Consider the following 24,991-nt stretch of genomic DNA (forward strand, 5'->3'; position numbering starts at 1 on the left):
TCATATGGATTAGCCTCTCCCAAATTCCCAGGCCAGGGTGGGGTTCACTTTTGCCTTGAGGTGAAAAGACGGGTTCTGCACTTCTCCCCCCCTCAATTATTCTAATTTCTTTTAAACATTATTAATCAAAATCCTATGCCGCCCTTCATCCGACAACCACAGGGCGGTTTACAACAAAAACGCAAAAATACATACCATACCAACAAAGAAAAAATACTACCCCCACCACCACAACTTACAAAGATATTGCCATTTCATTGTTCTCCAATAAGCTCAATAAACAGTTACACCATGTTGGTTTTAAGACAATCCAAAATATTTTTAAAATACAAAACCAAATCCAACCTGGATACCACATTGTAAACAAGTTGGTATACTAGTACACTCTATATACACATTTTAAAATCAGTTGATTCCAAAATGTCATGAGCCCATCCATCAACCCATATACAGTGGTACCTCGCAAGACGAAATTAATTCGTTCTGCGATTTTTTTCATCTTGCGAAGCACGGATTTTGGAAAAGCTTCAAAAATCACCAGTCTTCAAAAACCTCAAAAAAGGCTACCACACCGCGTGCTATGAGTTGCTCCTCGAAGTCAAGTCGCAACTGCACCCCCTGAATGCACGGTTTTAAGAAAAAGGAAACAAACTTGCAAGACGTCTTCGTCTTGCGAAGCAAACCCATAGAGAAATCCGTCTTGCGAAGCAACTCAAAAAACGAAAAACTCTTTCGTCTTGCGAGTTTTTCGTCTTACGAGGCATTCGTCTTGCGAGGTACCACTGTATACGTGCTTGTGCAAGCCAATTTTCCCACCGGCAACCTGGGAAATGACACGAAAACTCTTTAACTCTTTATCCTTCTTAGTTTAAGGTTACCAGTTTTTCTTCAATGAATCCGGGGACTGTTCAACTTCAATGGATTTTGTCTGGGGACTGATTTGTAAATCCGGGGATGTCTGGCAACCATATCTTAGCTGTCTGGAAGCATTTTTTTTACTCATTACAGATTACCATGAGTGGTCTATTTATAAACAAGATTTCTGTGTTGATAGCCTGACAAATTATTAGCTGGGGAAATTGTGGTGGGACGGAGCAGTGATTACACAACTCCATCTTGCTAGCTTGGGGGGAGGCGGGGAATGTGGGTGAGCTTCCCTCACTTTTTTTGCTACACTTCTTTCAGGCTGGCATGAGGCACTTTGGACCCGGCAAATTCTGAGTCTCTGATACACTGCTCCATTTTAGCAAGTAATAGCTTTCTGCTTGCCTTGGTACAGCAGGGACCTCCACTGCAGTGCGCAGCGGGGGGGGGGGCAGGTTGTCAATGCCACATCCTAACTACCTCCAGCCATTAACACTGGGTGGCAGGGGTGCAACTGCACTCCTAGTCAAGTCAGAGATGAAACTTCTTGAAAGTAAGTTTTAGGACTTCATTTACAGGGAAGTCCTATGCAGGCATGCTCAGAACGGAGTTCAGTAGGACTTAGTCAGATTTGTATTGGTTGCAGTGAATGGCCATTACAGGTAAACAGTATTGCAAGTTTAGATAAAATATTTGTAATGCAAATGTATAATCAAGTTTATTTTATTATATATACCACAAAACAGGTAAAAATTTAAGAACTTGGTACAAATATCAGGTACAAACATTTATACATATTATATATAAAAATGAATTCCAGTCTTTAAACAGAATTATAATCTACAGGAGTTAATTCCAATGCAATAATATGTACAAACCTTTTTCCAAACTTGTACATTAAAAAGAGGCAGGCCTAAGTTAGCTGTCATTTCAAGTAACTTTTATGAAACATTTATAAAATATAGAAAAGTGAAACTACACTGCATTAAATTAATTAGCAGCAAGATAAATTCAGAATCCATCTGTAGTTCTGTCTCCCAAAAAGCTGAGTTACAATGTTACAAACAAGCAGTTTCAAAAGGTGTTTCTTAGTAAAATCTACTTAATAGAGTTACTTATAATATCAAAAGTTCAAGTTAAGAGGAAAAATTAATATGAAAAACGAAAGCAATCTTATTAGTAATCTCACATTCCAGGGTTTTGTTGCTGTACAGAGGAAAGAATAAAGAAAACAGAGAACATGGATTGTTGTGAAGCAAGATGGCCACAGTTTTAAGCTCTGCTTGTTAACAAGGCCTTTTACGCTTAAATAATGTTTCTTAAGAACAGTCTCTTAAGAAAATCTTTCTAGAATTTGGCATTCACAAGCCATGTTTTAACAATAAGGATCAAGTTGTAAGACTAGATGCACACAATATTTTAATGGCTCTAAATCTGTCAACTGATGAGAGCTATGAGAGAAAGGCAGTAGTACACTACTGGTGAAAGGCACTACTCCCCTTAATTTGTAATAGCTGCCTCTAAGATTTCACACCTTATCACATACAGAGGGCTGAATCCAGCCACTTTGAAGTTGCATTGATATAAACATAATAAATAATGTTCTGAACTTCCCTCTGACACACACACACACACACACACACACACACACACACACTTCAAAATTCAAGACTGCACAAACATCTGAGTTGCTCAGCAGAACTGAATAAAAGCAGCAAATTTAAAACCTGAAAATATGAGACATGTTCATGACATATGTTCGGGCATTTTTTTGCCAGAACACAAAAAATGGTATCTGTGGACAGGGGACAGAAGCATGCACACAAGCCCCAACCCCACATCCTAGTGCACATTACCCTACCCACTCAGTCAATCTCAAGCCTTCACTGTACAGAGCAAAAAAGAGAGAGGCTGCAGTGGCTTATACTTGCTTTTCATTAAAAGCAAGTAGAACACCTTGAGTGATTAAAAGGTCTTTATTAAGATCTGTGTGTGCAGAAAATCCAAGATCTTTGTTGAACTCTCCTGCTGAGCACAGGAAAGGGACTAAATCAACATGGCAACATGAACCAGGATACTGGGTGGGGTTGGGTTTGCAGATCGATTCAAACAAATGCCTGAACATGCCTGGAGATGTGTGTGCAAAGTTTAATTTTTAAAATGTCTAACATTTTAAGAACTATGTCAAGACATTAACATGTAGAAAAGACAGTAGAATTAAATCTATTTGACAATATGGAACTCCCAAGCTTATAATGCAATTGATTCTTTCAGCAGCACATGAATGAGGATTTTCACCTTGATGCCCCCTTGTCACAGAAGGTTACAACGATACACACTTTCACATGCCCCTAATGGAAGACTGAAAATGTAAGTAACGTTAAGGGAAATATATTTGGTAACGTGTGAGAGAAGAAAGTACAATCAATTTTAATGCTGCCCTTGAATAAATCTTTTATCTGTATAACCCAGAGATCTTCAGAGGAGGTCTTGCTGAAGGTGCCACAAATTGCAAAATGCCATTTGACGGCAACACGAAAGTGGGCATTCTCTGTAGTGATGTCTCTGGACAAGTGTCCTTCCGCCATTCAAGAGGCATCAATTGTTGTGTGCTTCCAACACTAAAAATTCATCTATTTCCATGGTCTTTTCCTGACAAGTGACACTAATCCTTCTGCTCTATACTATTGGTGATATCTGTAATACTATTTTAATTGAAATGCTTTAAATGTATTTATTTCTATCTTTGTAAGACATTTTGAGAATTATTTGCAATGGTAAAATCAATTAAATAAACAAATAAAGAGATGCACTACCAAAAAAAGGATATCATTGCTTCAGTATCCAAATGACAAAGCAACTTCTTCAGAGGAGGATAGTGACACAGGGATGGCACACAACCCAGCATGATTAATTTGTGTTTTGCTCTTGTAATAGCAACATTGAGACGTCTCCAGTCCTTCAGAAGTTCTCCAAGCTATCAGAAGAAAAGAGCAGTTGACCTAGCCTTAAGATTTTGCAGCTGACTTGAGCTTGCCAGGTTTTATATTTCAAATATAAAACTAAGCAGAACAGAACACCATCAGAAGGTGGTAGCAATCTGCTTTCTTCATTGCACAATCCACCAACAAAAAGAAAAGCAGTGTATTTCTGTTCTTTGGGGTATCCATCCAAACATTTTTCATGCACCGAGAAGGGAGCTGGGTCTCGCCTTACAGCCATGTCTCTCGCCAACCATGCATTCCACCAGTGTGTGAAGAACTATGTGCACGGAGTACCTCCCTGCAACAGGAGGACCTTGGGCCAATCAGAATTCCTCCCCTCACCTGGAGGCACTGTATGTACATAGGGTTGCTTCACTTCCTGGCTGAAAGTGTGGCTGACAAGCATGTGCAGCTGCTAGATACAATTCTGCATTCTCCCCATCAGCAAAGGATATCATCCGTAACGGGTTGTGCACACTCACAAGGGGATGTGGACTAGATTTCTTTTGTAAAGAGAAAGGACAAAACTCCAAATTTCCTAATGGACCCATGAAACTGTGCAATTATTTAGCTAAAATATTTGCCCGTCTTATCATTTTGGAATAAATTTGTACGGTCAGTTTTTTCTTACCACTTACTTCTGTGTTTTCCAAGCACAACTAAATAAGTAGCCATTTTCAGATGGACAAATCTTAACTTTACAGATTATGATCTGCTCAGGGATTATAAAATACAGCCTACTCACATTTCCATCGGGGTTATTCCTTACAAAGGACACTATGATGATACTTTTGTCTCTTCCTTGGTACTTGTCCACAGTATTTACTTCTACATTCTTGATAAATGAACTTGTCATCAAGTCTGTGATTATCTTTAACTGATGTCTGTATGGAGATATGACCCCAATATCTGAGGGCTTGCAACCAGCCTAAAAAATAAATCCCAGACATTCAATGATTACCGTATTTTTCGCCCTATTGGACACACCGGCCCATAGGACGCACCTAGTTTTCAGGGGGGGAAATCAAGGGAAAAAATATGATTTCCGCCCCGCAGCTCTGGGAGCAGCGGACAGGCTGCACGCAGCCTGTGCGCTACTCCAAGACCTTCTCCCTGCTTTTGCGGGAGGTGGCGGAATTCCCCCACCTCCCGCAAAAGCCCACAGGCGCCGTGCGCGACTCCTATGGGCTTTTCGACCAGGAGGGAAAAGGGACTGAAACGGCCAGTCAGTCCCTTCTCCCTCCTCAGGGAAAAGCCCCCAAGAGTGGCGCGCTCTTTAAAGGCTGTGCGGCTCCTAGAAAAGCCAGCAGAAGCCGCGGAGCCCCTTTAAAGAGTGCGCGGCTTTTGCCTGCTTTTGCGGGAGGTGGGGGAATTCCCCCATCTCCCGCAAAAGCCCACAGGAGGGAGAAGGGACGGACTCGGCCAGTCCGTCCCTTCTCCCTCCTCAGGGAAAAGCCCCCAAGAGCGGCGCGCTCTTTAAAGGCTGTGCGGCTCCTACGGGCTTTTCTACGAGGTGGGGGAATTCCCCCACCTCCTAGAAAAGCCAGCAGAAGCCGCGGAGCCCCTTTAAAGAGCGTGCGGCTTTTGCCTGCTTTTGTGGGAGGTGGGGGAATTCCCCCATCTCCCGCAAAAGCCCACAGGAGGGTTGGAGAGTAGCGGGAAGGCGTCGCACGCCTTCCCGCTGCCCCCCATCCTCTGGGGCTGGCGATGGAGGAGGCGCTGCTTTCCCCCACCGCCAGCCTCAAAGAGCAGACTCTCCTGGCTTCAGCGGAAGCAACGCAAAGCCTCCGGAGTGCAGGCTTCGGAGGCTTCGCGTTGCTATCGCTGAAGCCAAGGAGCCTGCATTCGCCCCATAAGACGCACACACATTTCCCCTTCATTTTTGGAGGGGAAAAAGTGCGTCTTATAGGGTGAAAAATACGGTAAATCTAGCAAAAGAGTTGTTTTGGGGTATATGCTATCAAGAAACATTCGTGGAAAATGGAGTATAATAAACACAAAATAATTAGGCATTAACTTGAAGTTGAACAAATAAACAAAAATGCAAAATTAAATATAAAGATACAAAAATGAATTGAAACTGGTTCCTTTAAACTATGGTTTAAAGTTAGGTGGAAACCAGGTCAATAAGTGCCCATATAAATAGTGTGGGGTTTTGGTTTGGTTTTTTTTTAATGCAGATTGTAATTACTTATAATGCGCTCCAACAGCTAGGTGCTATATAGTGAAGAGGAAAGAAATACTGGAGAAGCATTATTTTAGCTTTTTAAATAATGTGTCCCTAGTGGATGCCATAGAAGCAGTTTACTCAAATAAGTATATCTCTGAACATTGACTCAGTATATATACAGAATCAGGAATTTAATGGCCAAAGAATGTCAGTTTTCAGAACTGACCACACCATTTCAAAAATCCTTCAGATACCTTGATAAACATGGATGTCAGGAAGAGAACCAGTCTGGCTTCCGTCATGTTACTTACTCCACCTTTTTCTGTAAGTTCTGGCGCTGGAACCTATACCAAGGGAAAATCCTACACATTTTAATCTGTAAAAATGCAAGTTCAATTTTGCTTGCTAGCTTTTAAAAAAAGATGTACTGGATTTCCTTATATTAAAAAATCTCCATGTAGGTGATTTGGTTATGCTAAAGGGGACAAAGCCCACACAATTAAGAGGAAGGAGCCACACTGGAAGTTAGTTAGTATACTAATTCATCAAATTTACTCATCATGTCACACAACCAAAAGAAGACTTGAAGCAACTTACAAAAAAATAATAATACACACACATACAATGTATAGAACAAATATTCATTAAAACAATACTGATTTACTACAAGGGTTTAGAAACAAAAACATCCAGCAGAAGAACTAATACTAGAAAATAGTCATTAAAGCCAGAACTTCTAGTGTTGTCCAAATACAGGCAGAATAAATATGTCTTTGCCTGGCCCTGGAAAGATTACAAAGACAAACCTCCCTGGGCAAAGCATTCCATAAGCAGGGGACTACCACAATTTCACCTTCAATTTCCTAATGAATAGGGTGAACATAGAAATAACTGTTTATTAGGGCAAACAAGTAAAATTTACCTTTTCTGTGTTAAGGAAACAAACAGGGTTATTTGGATCAAGTGTTTCCTTTAGCCATGTTTCTGAAGAAAACTTCTGGTCCAGTTTCAAGTCTTTTAAATTTGGCAAGTCAACTATGGCTTTGGACACCTTCTCAGAGCCGCATTCCAGTTTGCCATTGTATACCAGGTTGTTGCTCAGTGACATAATTTTACTAAAAGGTTTCAAAAAACAAAGCAATGTCAAATTTGAACACTTATAATATGTGGCGACTAGACAATAGCTACATAAAACTACCTACCTGTTCATTCGGTACTGTACGGTCAGCTGAACAATGGCATTCTTGTTTTGTTCCAGTCTTTTGAATAAACTTTCACCCATTCCAAGATCTCTGTTTAAAAAAAAAGAGTCAGTCCGTGGCTAACACAAAGCTTTGTTGATCATATTACATGACTTATTTTGTCAGCACGATGTCCTCTTACCTTGCTTCTGCATTTTGCACAAGTGGAGGTAGCTGCTGATGGTCCCCCACTAGCACAAACCGAAGTGAATAGAATAGTGGACCCAGGCAGATCGGCTGGCTTATTTGAGAAGCCTCATCCACTATGCAGAAGTCAAATTGTTTATGAGTAAAAATTGGATGCTTTATTCCCATGCATGTTGTGGCAACTACAGGCTAGAAAGAGAGTAAAAACTATTATTATTATTATTATTATTATTATTATTATTATTATTACTACTACTACTACCTGCCCCTCACCCTAAGGTCTCATGGCCAGTTACAACAAAAGATTCCTGTATTGTAGAGGGGTGGACTAGGCGATCCTTGTGGTCCCTTCCAACGCTGTGATTTTAAATATTAAAAGCAGTTTAAAACAATTTGCCGTCACAAAGTAAGGTAAACCCTAAAAAATACACTTCAAGTGTCTAAAGACAGGGTGAAGAGGCATGTCTTCAGCATTTGCCAAAAGCTGTAGAATGAAAATGCCAGACACAACTATAATAATAATAATAATAATAATAATAATAATAATAATTTATTTGTACCCCGCCCATCTGGCTGGGTTTCCCCAGCCACTCTGGGCGGCTTCCAACAAAAATACACTAAAATGTCACATATTAAAAACTTCCCTGAACAGGGCTGCCTTCAGATGTCTTCTGAATGTCAGGTAGTTGTTTATCGCTTTGACATCTGATGGGAGGGTGTTCCACAGGGCGGGCACCACTACCTGACAACTCAGAAAGGTCAAGTCTTGCTGAGCACCTGTGCATCACTGCCACGTCCTTATTGTGATTTAAATAGTAAGTCAAAACAGCGGTTTGCAAATGTGGGGATAATGTGTCTGTAAATTATTTATGATGAAATCTGATGGCTGAAATTTGCTTTTCAGATTGAAGAAAGTCTCTCACAGGGAAGGCCAACATCTTCACTGGGAAACACTATTCCATAAAGAGCAATCCAAGGCTGAAAGTGTATTTTGCCTTTGTACAACACAACCAGCCCCCTCTAGTGGTTTGGGTCTCCCAGTTACAAAGCCTATATTATGAATATTTGCATATTAAATACAAAATTCAAAAGATGCAACACAGCTTGAATATATTTACCTTTTTCAATGTAAGTAAAATTGGTACGGACAAACATTTTATTTGTACCTTGATGCAAATCTGGGGAGGCATCATAACCAAAGCGTTAAGTGCCGTGAAAATAAAGCACTAAATGCACTACAAACAGGCAGACAACTCCAGCTAGATGTTCATTTTCCAGGTAGTCCTTTTTGAAATACATCTCAGGGATTCTAAAACCCCGAAAGTCATTTTCCTTACTTGACTACGATACAGCTCCTCTAAGTCAGCTACAGTCTTAATGCATTTGGATCTGCAGATCTCTTCCTCTGTGAACTTCTGAATGGCCGGATGAACCTTCTGAACTCTACCCAGTCGCAGAAAGCCTACTTTGAACTTTGCCAGCTTCAGAAGGATATTGTCAACTGCAGTGTGAGTAAAGCTAGTTAAGAGAACACTGAAGCCACAAGCATAAAGAATTCGAACCTAAATGTGGGAAAGGAGACAAAGGAGGGGTGCATTAATTTGCATTTTCGTACAAGTCACACACACACACACTCCCCCTCAAATTCTAAAACCCAGCTGTCAATGTAGGAGGAAATTCCATGTATTTCAGATCACCACCACCTACATTTAAGAAAGGCATTAGGGAAGCTGTGGGGCGATGGCTGCTGGTATTGAGACTATGGACATTGATCAAAGTGGGGGGGAGGCACAATCACTACTGCCCATGCATTCAACACACATAGGAAGGGGATTTACGTGTATCAATGTTTGTGCAGAGATATTCCGTATGAAGCGGGATCCTGGCCCAATCAGGATTTCTTTAATAATGTGTGTTAGAGCTCTATGTCCAAATGTAAACATGCACAAAGCCCCTTCCTATGCATGCCAAACACAGCTGGCGAGGGGTATATACGAGTGCTGGGTACACCAAAACCCATCTAGCTGCCCTGACACACTTCTTAAGACACATGGGGGGTGTCATTTGACACACCCTCCCGTATTAATAGACTAGTAGTTAAGTACTTGATTTACACCAGTGGAAATCCTGAGTGCAGATTTGTGGTTTTGAAACATTCGCTCTTCAGAGAGCACATTTTCTAACACGCCATATATAATATCTACATTAAGCATGTAACTGCCTGAGCAGAGTTTGTTTTTTAATGAAACTTCTTACACATCACATTTTGGGTGTTTCAATCATTACAGTCCTATGGTCTGCATGCAGAAAATTCATTAACACAGTTTTTTCAAATGTTCCCTCTTTCTGGAATCTTACCAGAGCACATATTGTGGTGGTCTTTCCTGTCCCAGGCATCCCGACAATGAGTGTGTAATCCTTTGAAAGAAGCACTTGTTTCATTGCTTGTTTCTGGGGTTTATTAAGGCCTTTGATTTATGGGGGGGAAATAAGTGAATACAGTAAGTTCTCTGCCTTCATTTTAAACATAATTACCTGGACCTGGGGAACTACTGAGGTACCTATTTTACAATATCAAAAGATTAGCTATATTTTCATGTACAGGGGCAGAATACACAGTTCAATCCTATGCACCTTTACCCAGCTAGTTCCACTAAGTTCAGTAAGGGTTGCTCCAGGTAAATGCGCATAGGATTATAACCTGATTAAGAAGTGTAAGGTAGGTCATCTCATTCATGCTTTGCTTGGAAGTCCCATAACTTCCTGCTACATCAATTAATACTCTGGAGAACAAGCCTGCTACAAATTTGGTATTGGCTTCAAAATTCGTTGACCCCACATTCTAAACCTGGGCTTCTAAGCAGTTTCAGCTAAAAATTGCCTCCAGGCAACCAGGCAAAGAAACCTATGGAAACAAAATAACTTCATTTCTTCTTTAAGGCAATCCATATGCCACAAACGACTAGCAAAAAGTCTCAACAGCAAAATTATCTTTTGTTGACTAGTTTGCAAAGTTTTGAACGTGAACATTACTGCAGCAGAGCACGTCTTGAAAAGTCAACAGAAAACTTCCATTAAGTTTGGGATAAGGCATGCCACCACGAAGAGCTGTTAAGCATGCATTGGTTCTTTGTTTGCTTTGAGGTAAAATTCAGAATGCTTCTTCAGCTTAGAAAGCTTCAGTCTCTCAATGAATTCAACAATCCTCCTCTAACCACATGGGAAGCTGCCTTCCCTGACATACAGTACTCTTTAGGAAGAGAAATCACACACACCTGCATGACATTCACTGAGAGGAGAACCAAGCTTGGGTTTGGGTTCATATTCCAGCTCAGCCACAGACTCTCTAAATAATAGACCAGAGTGAGTTTTTAATGAATTGTGTATAGTGCTTTTAACTTTTGATTGGTTTACGTATTTTATATAATTAGCCCTGGGGCCCTGTGACAAAAGGGAGGGATATGAATTATACAGATAAAAGTACCAATCTTATTGAGAGTCGTCACCTGTTTTTACATATCCAGGCTTTGGGATTTGCCAGGCTACAAAACTGCAGGAACAGTATTTCATTCTTACTCCAGCAAAGTAAGTATTTATAGCTTCAGCAAATGAGCATTATTTTATCTTTCAGTGAGCTGATTCTTTGAAAAGGCATCCAGTGCCTTAAATTTTCAGTCACAAGGTTTTCCACTGAATCTCTAGGCAGGAAATCCAATTTTCTAATATAACCAGACCTTAATAGGGTTTTTTAAAATAAAAAAATGCATCTATTGTACCTTTTAGAATGTTCGCAACAGTTTCCTTTGCTTCTGGAGGAAGGACAGAGCTCAAATGTTGGATGAACTGTGGTTTCTGAAAGTCTATTATTAAATTACGAAGCCTTTCACTAAAAGGAAGGATTGAGAGGGAAAGGAATAAACAAAAATTGAAAACACATTTCTAGAAATGTTAGGCATGGAAGGAAGATAAATTTGAACAGACCTTGCAGGAGAATTTCCCATCAATTTAGAAAGGTTTCCCAATGGAGCATCTGTGCCAAAAGCTCCTTCTTCATGGTCTAACCTAAATATAGTGTCTTTCGGGATACGTGACAAGTTCCTGGAAGGCAGGAAAAAAGTTATCACTCAGATTCTAAGACCCTGAGTATTAGAAAATATACTGAGAAGTCTTTCCCAAATTGGTTCCCACAAGATGTTTCCCAAACTGGTGCCCTCCCATCACCCCTGACCATGCTGTCTAGAGCTAATTCAAAACATGCTGAGGGCACCAGGTTGGATAGGGAGGCAATGGTCATTTCCCAGTTGCAAGTACCTGCAGCAGGGAGACAAAGGCCACTCTAACTGCATGCATTTGTATAATACATGTTCGACACAAGAACAACATGTTATTACATGTTATTACATGAACTCTCCTGACAAGTAAAGCACTATGTTACCTATCCAATAAGCAAGAGATTTTGGAGCCGTTGACCTGTTGCACATAACCAATTGCCAAGCCAAGCAAAGTGCTGTCCGCTTCACCACTCACAACAACCCTGTCTCCTATCATCAGAGTTGTTGCAGGCGCAGAACCCTTTTTACGCTGGAAACAGTGTAAATACAGTCCATCGGACACCTTCTGCACGCACTCCACCCTGATCATGTTTCCAATGCAGTCTCCGTGTTTCTCCCTACAAAAATCAAGAACAAATGAAATTTGGGAAAGCTCACGGTACACAGTTGCTAGCCCATATAACTCTTTGCTTTAAGGAAACTGAAAGAAGTTTCATCTACATTTTTAGCTGCCATTACTCTGAAAAACTCGATGTCAACAGTTTCGGTAGCTAGTTTGAAAGTGACCCTACAGGGACTTCCGGGTTATCATCATTGCCGAATGGCGGATTCCCTCCGAGCTCCGGAGGGAATCGGCTTAGCAGGGGTCGGGTCCTGCCGCGGCGGCGACGCAGGGACCCTAAAAAACCACAGGCGCGGAAGCCTGTGGACCTGGTGACTCGGCGGGCACCATTTGCGCCCCCCCGACCTGCAAAGGAGCCTTTTTAAAGGCTTTGGAACGGGGGACAGGGAGCGGCGTGGTGCTGAGAGTCCTCTGCTTCCCCTGCTGAGTGAAGCCACATGCCATGGACGGAGAGCGCTGACTTTTTCCTGGGAACATTCGGATTAAAAGCAACAACCCGTGAGTAATACGGAAATTGGACTTCTAAAAGAAATTTTTTTTTTTTTTAATTTGGCACGATCGGGGAAGACGCAAAGAGGAAGTCCGTCTTCCCTGCCTTGTAAACAATCTGAAGCAAGGACTAAATAATTAAGGTCGAGAGAATATCTCCTTTTTATTGGACTAAACTATTAACTACACGGATTGACAGTATAAGTAATTGTGCTGGAGGATAAGAGCTAACTTTGAGAGCTAAAGTTTCCCCCCTGAGACCCGGGAGTGATCCGCGAGAGGAGCCTGCTGAGGAGACATAGAAGACTTTGACAGCTGTCAAATTAGCTGTCAAAGTGGGAAAAAACAGAGAACTTTGTTTCTGATGTTTTTGCTGGTTACATTCGCTATAATATAGTGATAAATTGTTGAAAATAAAGAAGAAATTGAAACAAGGTAACTGGACTGTTGGGCTGGAAGCGTAAGGAATACTTAATAACCAGAATCCCTCTAGAGGGGGTTCAGGGACACTACAAGAATGGAAATAGGCCGGAAAATACTAACTGATCTGGATGAGGTTGCCTTTCTCGTGAGAAAATTGGTAGAGCAAAGTCATGTTTTGTCTACAGTCCAGGCAGCTGAACAAGAAAAAAAAACTTGAGAAATTTGAGGAAGTGGAGAAAGAGATATTGGCTGAACAGGAGCAGCAGGAAGGAGGGGCTGAAATGCTGCAGAAGGCAAAGGAGAGCCGGAGGCCTGTCAAGATGGATATAAAAGAAAAAAAGGACTGGATGATGAAAATTTGGTTTGAATTGAAAAAGGAGGAATGGAAAGATCCCCTTTTGTGGAGATCTGAAGGTTTTGGGACATTTGGACCTAAAAGGATTAAGAAACAAGTTTTGAGTCCCTCCTTTAAATATGGAGGCCCGGCTGGAAGGAACATGGACATTTTTGGGACAGAGCCCTTCCGAGATTTGGTGGTTAATACAAAGGACTATCAAAAAAAACCGGCAGATAGGAACTGAGAGAGAATTAAGAGCCTCTGATGTGAGAAATCCAGGCTGATACCAGATGGACTAATGGACAATGGTTTAGGGATTGAAACCGGGAAAGGGAGGGTGGGGATTGGGAATCCGAAGGGTGTACAAATATATTTTGATTCTTTCTAATGTTTCTTCTTTTTTGCTTTGTTATCAATATAAAGATGGGGAATCCGTGGAAGGGAAACTGGGTCGATCTTAGAAAAAGTCTTTAAGCATAATGACCAATGTATATAAGTTAAAATTTGATATATAAATTGTATTAAGTATAATTAATAAATTAGGGTTAAAAAATTAGGGATAAGAACTTGTTGAATTAATATTCGGACATGGAATACAAGAAAGGGAGGCGAGGGGAAGTCGCAGAAAAAAGTTATTGAAAATTAGGATTGTAAATGAGGAATGTTTTCTTTTCTTTTTTAATTTTTGTCTTTTCTCTTCTGTTTTTTTTCTTTCTTTTTCTTTATATTTTCTCTGGAAAGTTGTTTTTGGCTTTCTGTATATTATGTGAAACTACAATAAATATCATTAAAAAAAAATAAAATGAAAGTGACCCTACAAAATCACCAATACCTTTCTGCAGCAGGTATCATCCATATGTTTCTGCAGCCCTTCTTTCCATCTTTATATTGTGACTCCAAGGTTAGCATCAGATACCAGAGATGGAAATACTCCAGGTGCGAGGGCTTCAGATGCTGGGTCTCATTTTCAACAGTAGCAAGCACATCCGGAGAAATAAAGCGATTTTGCTGCTGTTCCACAGCCCTAAAACAGAACACAACATGAATCCTCCTCTGATTTCAATTATGACGGCCTGTGATAATTCTGCTAAGAAACTTCATAGATGGCTAAAATTTGAATTAAGTCTGTGCTATCTTCATATAAATTCTTAGGCAGACTTACACTAGTGCACCTGCATCCTTCTACCCCCTGAAAACCTACTTCTTTTGCTTTCCCTGGATTTTATCAATAGATTCTCTCTGCTTTTAGGGTAGCTACCATTTCAGCATGCACTATCGTAATAGCACCATTATCATATTTAGGGTCATGCCTACATTTCTGCTTGGTATAGTTCACAGCTGGAAAACTAAATCAAAAGCAACATGGCGTGGTCCAAAATAATACATTTGACATTACGCAGAATCTCGAACACAGAAAAGAATCAATTATTTCACACCTGGATCTAATGTAAGTAAAGGTAAAGGGACCCCTGACCATTAGGTCCAGTCGTGGCCGACTCTGGGGTTACAGCGCTCATCTTGCTTTATTGGCCGAGGGAGCCGGCGTACAGCTTCTGCGTCATGTGGCCAGCATGACTAAGTCACTTTTGGCGAACCAGAGCAGCACACGGAAACACCGTTTACCTTCCCGCCAGAGTGCACTTTAAGGTGCTTTCGAACTGCTAGGTTGGCAGGAGCAGGGACCAAGCAACGGGAGCTCACCCCATCGCGGGGATTCGAACCGCTGACCTTCTGATCGGCAAGTCCTAGGCTCTGTGTTTAACCCACAGCGCCTTGTCCAAAACTGTGATGTAGAAAACGGAGCCTTAATGAAACCACAGCATCAGCCATTTTAAACAGAGATCAGTTGCAAAGAGCTTGCAGGCTTTTAAAAAGGAATTTACCTGCTATAAAGTGCACAGTTCTGCTTCTGAGAGCAATAGCTGCACGCCTTACTGTCATTAATCAGAGGAGGCAAAGATGCAAGCTGTGTCTGCTCCTTCCCAGTGTCAGATTTGCATACGGTGTGAAGCAAATAGAAGGCCAACTCATTTCTTAGTTTGATCAGTTCTGCAGAGGGAGAAAAAAAAATGATGTCCAGGTTCCCCCACCCCCCAAGTTTCAAATATTTAGGAAAAAGGCACAAGGAAAACTACTTTGGTTCTGCGCTCACTGGCCACTCGGGAGTGCCCAGGAAACACAGAGACAAGATGACACATCTCTGCCTCTCCCTCCAATCTGAAGCTGGATGGCACGGTGCTAGTGAAGCGACAGAGGCTTGCTTTGCACAAATCCTAAGTTTCCTCTCAACCTTAGGGCTGGGGGTGAGTAGGGATCATTCCCCTCCACAGCAGTTCCAAGACTAGGAGAAAGCCTAGAACTCATTATTTCATTTCTTTGTTTTTTATATTTATATCCCACACTTCCTTTGAAAGGAGCCCATGCTACCCAGAGGCTGTCTTGAGTATCTGATGAAATTTGAGGCCTTTACTTAACTGGTGCACTGGTTTTGTCTTTCCTTGGGAAGAGACGAACTTGACACAGTTTTCCATGCCCATGTAATCCCCAGCTTGAATTGCTGAAATGGGCTCTACATGGACTCCCTGCTGAAAAGGTTTTGGAAACTTCAGCTGGTTAAGAATATAAAACCTCACTAGGTTGATAATGGGACCTTCCCATACTGAACAAATACTTCAGCACTTACAAGATCTTCACTGGCACAAATCAAAGTGCTGAAATTGACTACCGTATTTTTCGCCCTATAGGACGCACCGGCCCATAGGACGCACCTAATTTTGGGGGGGGGGGAGGGGAATGAAGGGGGGAATTATTCCCCCCCCCAGGCGCGGGGCTGGGGAAGCCCGAGCTTCCCCCGACCCCAGCCCCCAGAACAGGCAGCTCTCCGCAAGCCCAGGCTTCGGCATGCAGGCAACTCTCTGCGCCGGGCTCCCACGGCTTGCAGAGAGCTGCGCGAAGCTAAGCCTGGGTGCGCTGCGCCTCCCCACTGTCCCCCAGCTTGTGGGGCTGGCGACAGGGAGAAGCGGGCTTCTCCCCGCCGCCAGCCTCCAAACCAGGTCAGGGGATAGCGGGAAGGCGCGCTGCGCCTCCCAGCTGTCCCCCGAGCTTGCGGGGCTGGTGGTGGGGAGAAGCCCGCTTCTCCCCACCGCCAGCCTACAAACCAGGTCGGTGGACAGCGGGATGGCGCTCTGCATTCACCCCATAGGATGCACACACATTTCCCCTTCATTTTTGGAGGGGAAAAAGTGCGTCCTATAGGGCGAAAAATACGGTAAGTCCTAGATGAACTAGAACCATGGCAGCTGAAGGCTTTCCTTCTCCCATAAAAACTTTCTATTTGCCGATGTTGTCATTGGATGCTCTGCTCTGAGTTCCCTTGCCAACCACAGGCAGAGCTTTTTTGGTAGCAGGGCCCACACTCTGGAACGACCTCCCCAGAAAAATTCATCTGGCACGTGCTCTTTTTCTGTGCCAAGTTAAATCAGTTTTTTACATAAGCTTTTTGTAAAAGACAGCAAATGTGTGGGTGGGAGCTCTTAAACTATTTAATTCTGCTTTATCTGATTTTCCTTATTAAATTGCATTGTTGAAAAAATGAGATGGAAATATTGTAAACACAACACTGTCCAAGGATTTTTCCAAGCAGAAAATTACCTCTCCTATCCATACGATTTCCAGGTACAGGAAACATATTCCCAGTTTTAAGGTAAAGGAGGAATCCAGCTTCAGGATCAGCTCGTCTTCCTTGGCACAACAGGGAGTACAAAACCACCTGGGGGGGGGGGGGAATCCAAAACTATTAAAATGGAATGTTAAATGTAGGTATCAACCAAGTTGCACCACTTTGCAGTTTCTTGCTGCAGTAATCACACACAATATGTCCCCCACCAGTGAGCATACAAATTATGTATCACTAGCAAATAAGCACGCAAGGGCTGCATCAAGACCAGTAATATGGGCATCAGAGCTGAGGAAACTATAGTCCCACTAACAATCCCTGAGGATGGCATACTGCATCATGCAAGGGACTTAATCAGTCAAGCGTTATCGCAATGAATATATTCACAGAAGCCGCCCTAATTATTTAGTGCAGCACAACAGCCAGGCCTATAGCCAGACTATCAACCAGACTTACGATTTTGCTATTCTTCCTACTCTGCTGGCTTCTCATTTTCTACTTTTAGCGACAGACAGAAAGAAATGCGGATCTTTGGACACCACCAAAAATTAAATAAATCCCTGCATCCAAGAAAGATAGAGCCTCTAGAAGACCTCATCAACTGAACTTAAGGAAGATCAAACAGTAGGTGCTACTAACCAGAACACAAACTTTGAAAGACAAAACCAGAACCTTGAAATGGACCCAGAAACAAATGCAGATGCTTCAAAATAAATAGTTTGTTTCTGCCTATCAGTATCTTCAACAACAGCCCCACAGACAATACACTACAGTAACCCAATCTCCCAATCTGGATTGTCAAAGACATGAATGACAGCAGTTTGATTTCCTTTTTCATCAGCGGCCACAGGAAACCAAACAAAAAAATCTGATAAACAACAACCTAGGGCACAGACCCTGTCTAGGAATCCAAGTACCACCTTCCTCCAGCTACATGTTGTTGTTGTTTAGTCGTTTAGTTGTGTCCGACTCTTCGTGACCCCATGGACCAGAGCACGCCAGGCACTCCTGTCCTCCACTGCCCCCCGCAGCTTGGTCAGACTCATGCTGGTAACCTCGAAAACACTATCCAACCATCTCGTCCTCTGTCGCCCCCTTCTCCTTGTGCCCTCCATCTTTCCCAACATCAGGGTCTTCTCCAGGGAGTCTTCTCTTCTCATGAGGTGGCCAAAGTACTGGAGCCTCAGCTTCACAATCTGTCCTTCCAGTGAGCACTCAGGGCTGATTTCCTGATTTCCCCTTAACGTACAATTTTAGTCAGTCTACTGAACTCCTACTAGCATCAACTCTGTACTATTTATACTGGGCTTAAGTTTATTCACAATCATTCAGTCCATCTCAGACACTAACTGAGGGAAATCACCACCAGAACACCTGGTTCTCATGATAAAAAAAGAGTTCAGTATCATCAGCACATGGGTGACAACTTCAGCCAAAGGTTTCATGTTGATGTTAAGGATCATGGGAGACCCAACTGAACTCCAATGAACCCTGCAGAGCAAATCCTATAGGAAGGAGCAACTGCTTCACAGGATCAGCTTCTGGAACCTTCTGAACCCACCACAAATGATGCTTAAAAACAATTAAGAACATTTTAAAACATTTTTAAAAACTTAATATTTAGTCAGCGCCTTTCATGTATCCTTTAAAATTAATTACTATAATTCCTATTTGTACCTGACTTCTGTGTTCTATAGAGTTAGATTCCTTGCCACTTTTAAGCTCCAGAGGCATTATCTTGGACTGAGTTGTAGATCTGCGGTGAATTGTTACGCCAGCTGTAACATCAATTTTACCCTTTAAGCCAAACCTGGGGCACCAAATGTTCTCCTCTACATCCAGGATTTCTGTAACTTTGACAGTGCACCAGGAGTCATCTTTTTCATCCCCTGGCCTATCAGGAAAAAACATTAAGTGTATTAACTGGAAAGGTTTACTTCCGAAAATGAAGAGATAGCTTTCCTTAAATACGTACTTGAAGGGACAAAATCCATATTCCTTTAACAGGTCAGAACATATTACATTCTTATGCAACTGCTTCCAAACAAATCAAAAGGCAGCGCTTCCTCTTACTATTATTTTGTTCTTTCAGATGAGAAAAATGATTTCATTCTCAAGTAACAGAACAAGTGGGCTGAAATGCTTAGCTGGATTTAAGTTGTCAACAAACAAGGGATTCAAGCAACCACAGAACGTCCAGCAAAAGATATGAATAATGAAGCCTTGAAAATACAAAGTCGGGTGAATCTGAGTTGAAATGCAATAGCAGCTAGCCATGGCTTGTATGAAAGAGAGAAATTTGTGCATTCAAATGCTCTAACCTGGTTGACAGCTACTTCGCAATAGCTATAGCAAACAAGCCCAAGGAGAAAAACTTGAAATACTAAACATAGCCGTAAGAAAGTTTGTGTTTTTAATTATACTTTAACTAAGAGAAGCCAAAACAGCGTTACCACAGTGCACGTTACCACAGTACACTTCAGCCCCCCTTTTCTCCTAAGCAGTGCCCCTGGGCGGGATTCATAGAGGGAAGGAGAAATTATCAAAAATCTCCTCTCCACCTTCTGCTGGTGGGGGTCTCCACTGGAAATATCCCATGAACAGATAGTGACCTAGAATCTGTGCCAGGAAAGGAGGTTAACAACCCAGCTCAATCGTTAAAGAAGTTGTACAACATTTTTTTTTTTTTTATTTCTGGTCCTTTGCAGTCCAGAGATTCTGCTATTCTTACACAGCTAACAAAGTTCACCTACAGCACTGGCAGAACAACTTTACAACAGTGTGTTGGTGTGAATAGTTCCTTACCATTTTATCTGCATGTTATGCTGGCAAACATGGTTTTCTTTGTATATGAATTCTTCTGCCCATTTAATGAAAGTGTGAAAGTACTCTTCTATCTCTTGCATTATATCATTCTCTTTCAGATTTAACTGGTACCTGCGGAAGCGAAAGGAGGAAAGCATATTAAAAGCTGTATAGCAGAAGAGAAAAAGGGAGGAAACGGAAAAGATATCTATTTTTTATTTGTGGTCCCTCAGAGAAAAATATCCACATGTTTAGGCATTTGTAACGTTCCCAAGTTTTATCAATGTAACTACAGGGAACTATTCTTCCAAAATTTAGCACATACAACTATAAAAATGACAAGTGAATTATTTTGCTTCAAAAAGGTTACTCTATTTGCATGCTATGAAACAATTATGGCAGTGCATTTTTGTCCACACAAGCAATCACATGGACAAAAAGGTAACAATATCAGCAATTCCCACTATCCTGTGCAAACTGACCTTTGCTAAGCATTAAAGCTAAGAAAAAGAACAAGTTCTTAAGAGAAAGGCATACCACTCGCTTCATCTCTTACAACTAATACTTACAGCTCTTTTAGATACTTTGGTCCATGAATTACTGAGAAGGCAATTTCTTGCAATTTCTCTTGTGTAAAATTTGTTCCTGCTTTTTGGAAAATTTCATGAAGGATTGTACCTATTAGCATTGGACGCAAACCAGGCTCACATCCCTGGGGAAAAAATGAAACCATCCCAAAATATTAGCAGAGATGTACGTGCACTACACATTAATTGATCTGTACAATACTGCATTTTTAGCGGCATTGTCCCATCCTAAGGGCGCAATCCTCTGCACTCTTACTATACCGTAAGTCCCATTAAATACAGTAGGACTACTTTTTGAGTAAACACTGTAAGCAAGGAATTTTAAGTTTAAAAAAGAAATATCAAAGAAAGAAGAAAGAACCAACAGGACAATTTCATAATTAAACTAACTATCAAGTTAGGAGGTTAATAAGGAGCCATGTTTCTTACTTGAATATAAGCTATCAATGTAAGTCCACCAATCATTATTTACTTTGTTTTTCTTTTATTACATTTATACCCCACCTTTCTCGCGTCATGAAAATAAAGGCCCACTTTTATTCCATCACGGTACCAATATGTAGTTCCCACACAGTCACTCAGCCAAACACCGAGCAGACCCAGACCTGTTTAGCTTCAACAAGGTGGTGGCCTTATGTGTCTTCAGATCGTACTCTGGGAATTTGAGGTTTGTTTTCCACCCAATCACTTAAGTTTGGGATGATATGCAAAGTTTACCATATAAAAACATGCATTTTAACACATATATAACCATATGTTCATCACTAGACAAATCCACATTAAAATTATTGTCTTTCCCCAACTCCAGAAAATACTGACTCTGTTCACCTATTTGCTATTTTTGTCTTCATCAATTACCCCAAAGGCACTCTGGAGACTACTGGATTATCACTATAGTAAATAGGGAACATAGTATAGTGAACCAGAGCATTCTGAAACTCTTTACTGGTATAATTTTACTTATAACTTCTTATGTATGAAGTACTTATAATACTAGGTGCTTTATTTAAAACAAGTTGACAATGCCCTTAATATAGATGTTATCAATGCCCATGAAACAAACCATTTTAATATACAATGTTTTCCCCAACTTACTTTGAACTTTTCACTCAGTATAGCTTTCCTCATACACCGAATGCTATTTGATACAGTAGTGCCAGAGACTAATACATCTGGATACAGAATCAAATATCCTCCATCTGCATCTATTATCCAAACACCCGCGTTGCACTCTCCTTCTAGATGAATGATATCTCCAGGCTGCACTGGAACAGAAATCCTGAAAAATATGTGACAGACTACAATGTTGATAAGCACACATTTTAAAATTATCTGTGATTTTTGCACTGACCTATAGACCAAGGAAAGGAAAGTGATCGTGTATTCAAGAAAAACTATAACGATTTTTCAGGGACTTACTGCAACCTACACTCTCGCGATTACAAAGGCCTTCTACAGAAAGGCAGTGAAAATGGACACAGACAGGTAGGGAAGCAGAGTAGATAATCTCTGAACAATTCAGTAGTGGTCCTTTTAGGGATCAATTCTATGGTGATTGGGGTTGGGGAAGGAAATTCCATAGGGAAGCAACCACCATGATGGAAGCATTGCTAGTTAGCCAGTCACACGAGCTGAAGCAACCAGCTCTGGTGGCTTTTTGTCTATTTTTTCCGTTTGGTACTTCGTTTTAAAATGTCTCTCCTATTCACTCCAACAGGAGTGAGCTCTGTACCCTTGAGGGCAGGGGCATGTCAAGGGAAAGAGGGTGTAGGATGCTGTGTGTGTACAACTCCCCAATATACACTTGTCTTTCCCCCACTATCCGTTCCTACAAAGCTTTCTGTGGGTATAGAAGGAGCCCTCCTGGGAAGTGAATGGCATCCCACCAGTGGGCCTCCCTCTCTGAAAGTGGAACAGCACTGCTTATACTGCTTCCAACAACCCCTTGGCTGATCTTAGAATTGTTCCAACAGAACTACTAGCAATTAATTAAAAGCAACGAAATAACATTAGATAGCTCTTTGGATAAAAGATTTTCGTCTATGTGTACTTGAAAGACCACTGCTAATGCTAGGATGATTTTTTACCGTGATGTACCCTGGAGTAAAACAGGCACATAATGTGCTGTTCTATACATCCTTTACGGTCAAAGGGCAGGCAGCTCTGCCTTTAGATCAGAGATCCCTTATCTTCGAAATAAAAACTGGATATAACAATTATCAATGCCTGATATCATATTAAGTCAGGGGGGAATGGTCTGCCCCAAATGGCCTCACAGGCCAAATTCAAAGGGTTAGTAGGCCCAATTATTATTCCTGTTAGAATTAATTTATTAATCACCTTCAAAACTACTGTCTCAAGGCGATTTACACATAAAATGATTAACAACAGTAAAAAACACAAAAGCAACAAATACATTTAAAATGAAACTAAAACTTAACAGACATTTGTGATAAAAGATCCATTTATCTAGCTGGGAAAGCATGAAAGAACAAAAATGTCTTCAATTGTTTCCCAAAAGTGAAGACATTGGGAACCTGTTGTACCTCAGTAGGAATGGTATTCCACAGAACAGGAGAAGCCACACTAAAAGTCCTGCTCCAAGTTACTGTGGAACTTGCAGGAGACTGGACTGGAGGTCCCCCACTACTATCAAAAAATGTTGACACTTTAAGGCTTAATGTACTAAAAAAGCATGGAGGGGGACAGTCAAAGGCTTCCTTCCCTTTACTGACATTAATATGAGAAACTAAGAAGTAGAAATATTTTGATCCCTTGTCCCATAGAACTAATTTTTCAACTTTTTAACCACAATTAGAAACTGTACAATAACAACCATAAAGAACATTTTGCCCATTATCCAGTATCAATAGTCACACAGAAGTTACCAGTCATGTCTTAGGATGCAAAGTTCTGTATCCAAATCATCAAGCTGAGAAGAAGCTGTAATTGTCAGGTGTTTCTCCAGAGCACCATTTTCCTGGACATGTAACACGCAGTATCTGTTGTTCAGGCCCTTGCTGAGTACTGTATCCGAAAAGCCAACAATTTTCTTTGGGAATCTAAAATTACAGTTGCATAATACATACAGGTACAAGGCAGTAGTCAGGCACACACTCGTAATAACAGAATGGCTTAGATACCACTGAGGGCTAAGATCTGTGAATCTCACTTAAGACATGGAAGTGGAAGCACCAAGCAGAAAGAAACAGCAGCACTACGTTTGCCCACTTCTAGACAAGAGACAATTGTTCTCCAAGTACTTTGCCATTTAATATTTCTATTATTTGGACAAATTGCTTTCAAATGCTAACACCTTTGAAAGTAATTTGGCCAAATAAGACAATGGAACATAAAGAGGGGAAACCATTCCAAAACCTATGTTTGCCTTTGTACACACAGAGGGAAGAGAGGGCCCTTGCAGGAGAGAACTTGGGGGCTAAGAGGGGACCTTAACCCCTACTTCCAGCTTTTCCTCTGTAAGGATCCCTCCTCCAGCTGCTTTTTCACTAGGTCCTGAAACTGAAAATATACCAGGATGGGAGGAAAACAACTTCAGAGGATCCTTTGCAGAATTGGCCGACAAAGGATGGCTTAATCACCCCTTGTTATTAGAGATTATACACACACACACACACATATATACAGTACACATACATACATACATACATACATATGTGTGTGTGCGCGCGCGCATATGTACTCTCTCTCTCTCTCTCTTTCCTCAAAAGCCATTGTTGCATAATTGCCACCCCATGATCATTGGATTACAACCCCCATCATTTCTGACCATCGACCATGCTAGCTGGGACGGATCAGTTGAGCCACGTGTGGGACTCTAATCACAGGCTCCCCAATCGCCACCCAACCTCCAGATGCCTAAAGGGCAGGAGAAGTGGGGAGAGGGGCCCACAACCAGGAGACAGCGGAATCCTTGGGGAGAAGCGTCCCGCCGGCGCTTCGAAAGGCGCGCGCTTTTGCAGCTCGGTCCCCGCCAAGAAGCACCTCGGCGGCGGAGGCGGGTCCTCGAAGAAACTCCTCTCCATCAGCTCTTCCAGAGTCACTTCAGCCGCCTCTTCTTTCGTCTCCTGCCTCCTCGCCGCCATCTCCAAGGCGCCAAAAGCATAAGCGGGAAGGGGGAAAGAAAAAAGGGGGAAAAAACCCGAAGCTGGGACGGGAGCTAATAAGCCCCCTCCCCCGCCCAGCCCGCGAGGGCGCAGGCGTAACCAGCGCGCTCCCGTCTGAGGCGCCGGGGGTGGAGTTTGGGGCTTTCCCTGTTTGCGCGCGAGCGGCGGGTCTCTCTTCTTTTCCGCTTTCCGTGCTGCAAGAACGGTTTAAACTCGTTTCTTCCTCGTGCTTATTGAGAGCGTCTTGGAATAGGAGCGGGTGGGTGGGAAGGAATTGCTTCTGTCTCGCCAGAGTGGTGCATGCTCTGGTTATCTCACGCTTGGACTACTGCAACGCGCTCTACGTGGGGCTACCTTTGAAGGTGACCCGGAAACTGCAATTAATCCAGAATGCGGCAGCTAGACTGGTGACTGGGAGTGGCCGCCGGGACCACATAACACCGGTTCTGAGAGATCTGCACTGGCTC

The 24,991-nt window shown here is 41.9% G+C and overlaps 1 protein-coding gene across 1 annotated transcript; it reads right to left on the minus strand.

Moving 5' to 3' along the window:
• Window positions 1-2,864: 2,864 nt before the first annotated feature.
• Window positions 2,865-24,681, minus strand: DNA2 (DNA replication helicase/nuclease 2). The gene is made up of 21 exons (XM_079977346.1): window positions 24,403-24,681; window positions 23,286-23,459; window positions 21,493-21,676; window positions 20,380-20,522; window positions 19,811-19,942; window positions 18,683-18,899; window positions 16,981-17,098; window positions 15,213-15,378; window positions 14,162-14,353; window positions 11,842-12,075; window positions 11,388-11,504; window positions 11,183-11,292; window positions 9,765-9,874; window positions 8,744-8,968; window positions 7,402-7,595; window positions 7,221-7,310; window positions 6,941-7,133; window positions 6,273-6,362; window positions 4,594-4,776; window positions 3,693-3,841; window positions 2,865-3,232 (listed from the first exon to the last, which is right to left on the minus strand). The coding sequence occupies exons 1-21, from the start codon at window positions 24,501-24,503 to the stop codon at window positions 3,178-3,180; spliced, it is 3,177 nt and encodes a 1,058-aa protein (XP_079833472.1). The 5' UTR covers window positions 24,504-24,681; the 3' UTR covers window positions 2,865-3,177.
• Window positions 24,682-24,991: the final 310 nt, after the last annotated feature.

This window comes from Podarcis cretensis (assembly GCF_951804945.1).
Source record: "Podarcis cretensis genome assembly, chromosome: 5".
NCBI classification, from domain to species: domain Eukaryota; kingdom Metazoa; phylum Chordata; class Lepidosauria; order Squamata; family Lacertidae; genus Podarcis; species Podarcis cretensis.

Coding starts and splice junctions, on each gene's coding strand:
- DNA2 (XM_079977346.1), bottom strand. CDS start 24,503: ATGGCGGCGAGGAGGCAGGAGACGAAAGAAGAGGCGGCTGAAGTGACT. Junction 7,596..8,743: donor AGGAGCTGTATCGTAGTCAA/GTAAGGAAAATG, acceptor CTCTCTTTCTAG/CCTGTAGTTGCCACAACATG. Junction 7,134..7,220: donor GTACAGTACCGAATGAACAG/GTAGGTAGTTTT, acceptor GAAACCTTTTAG/TAAAATTATGTCACTGAGCA.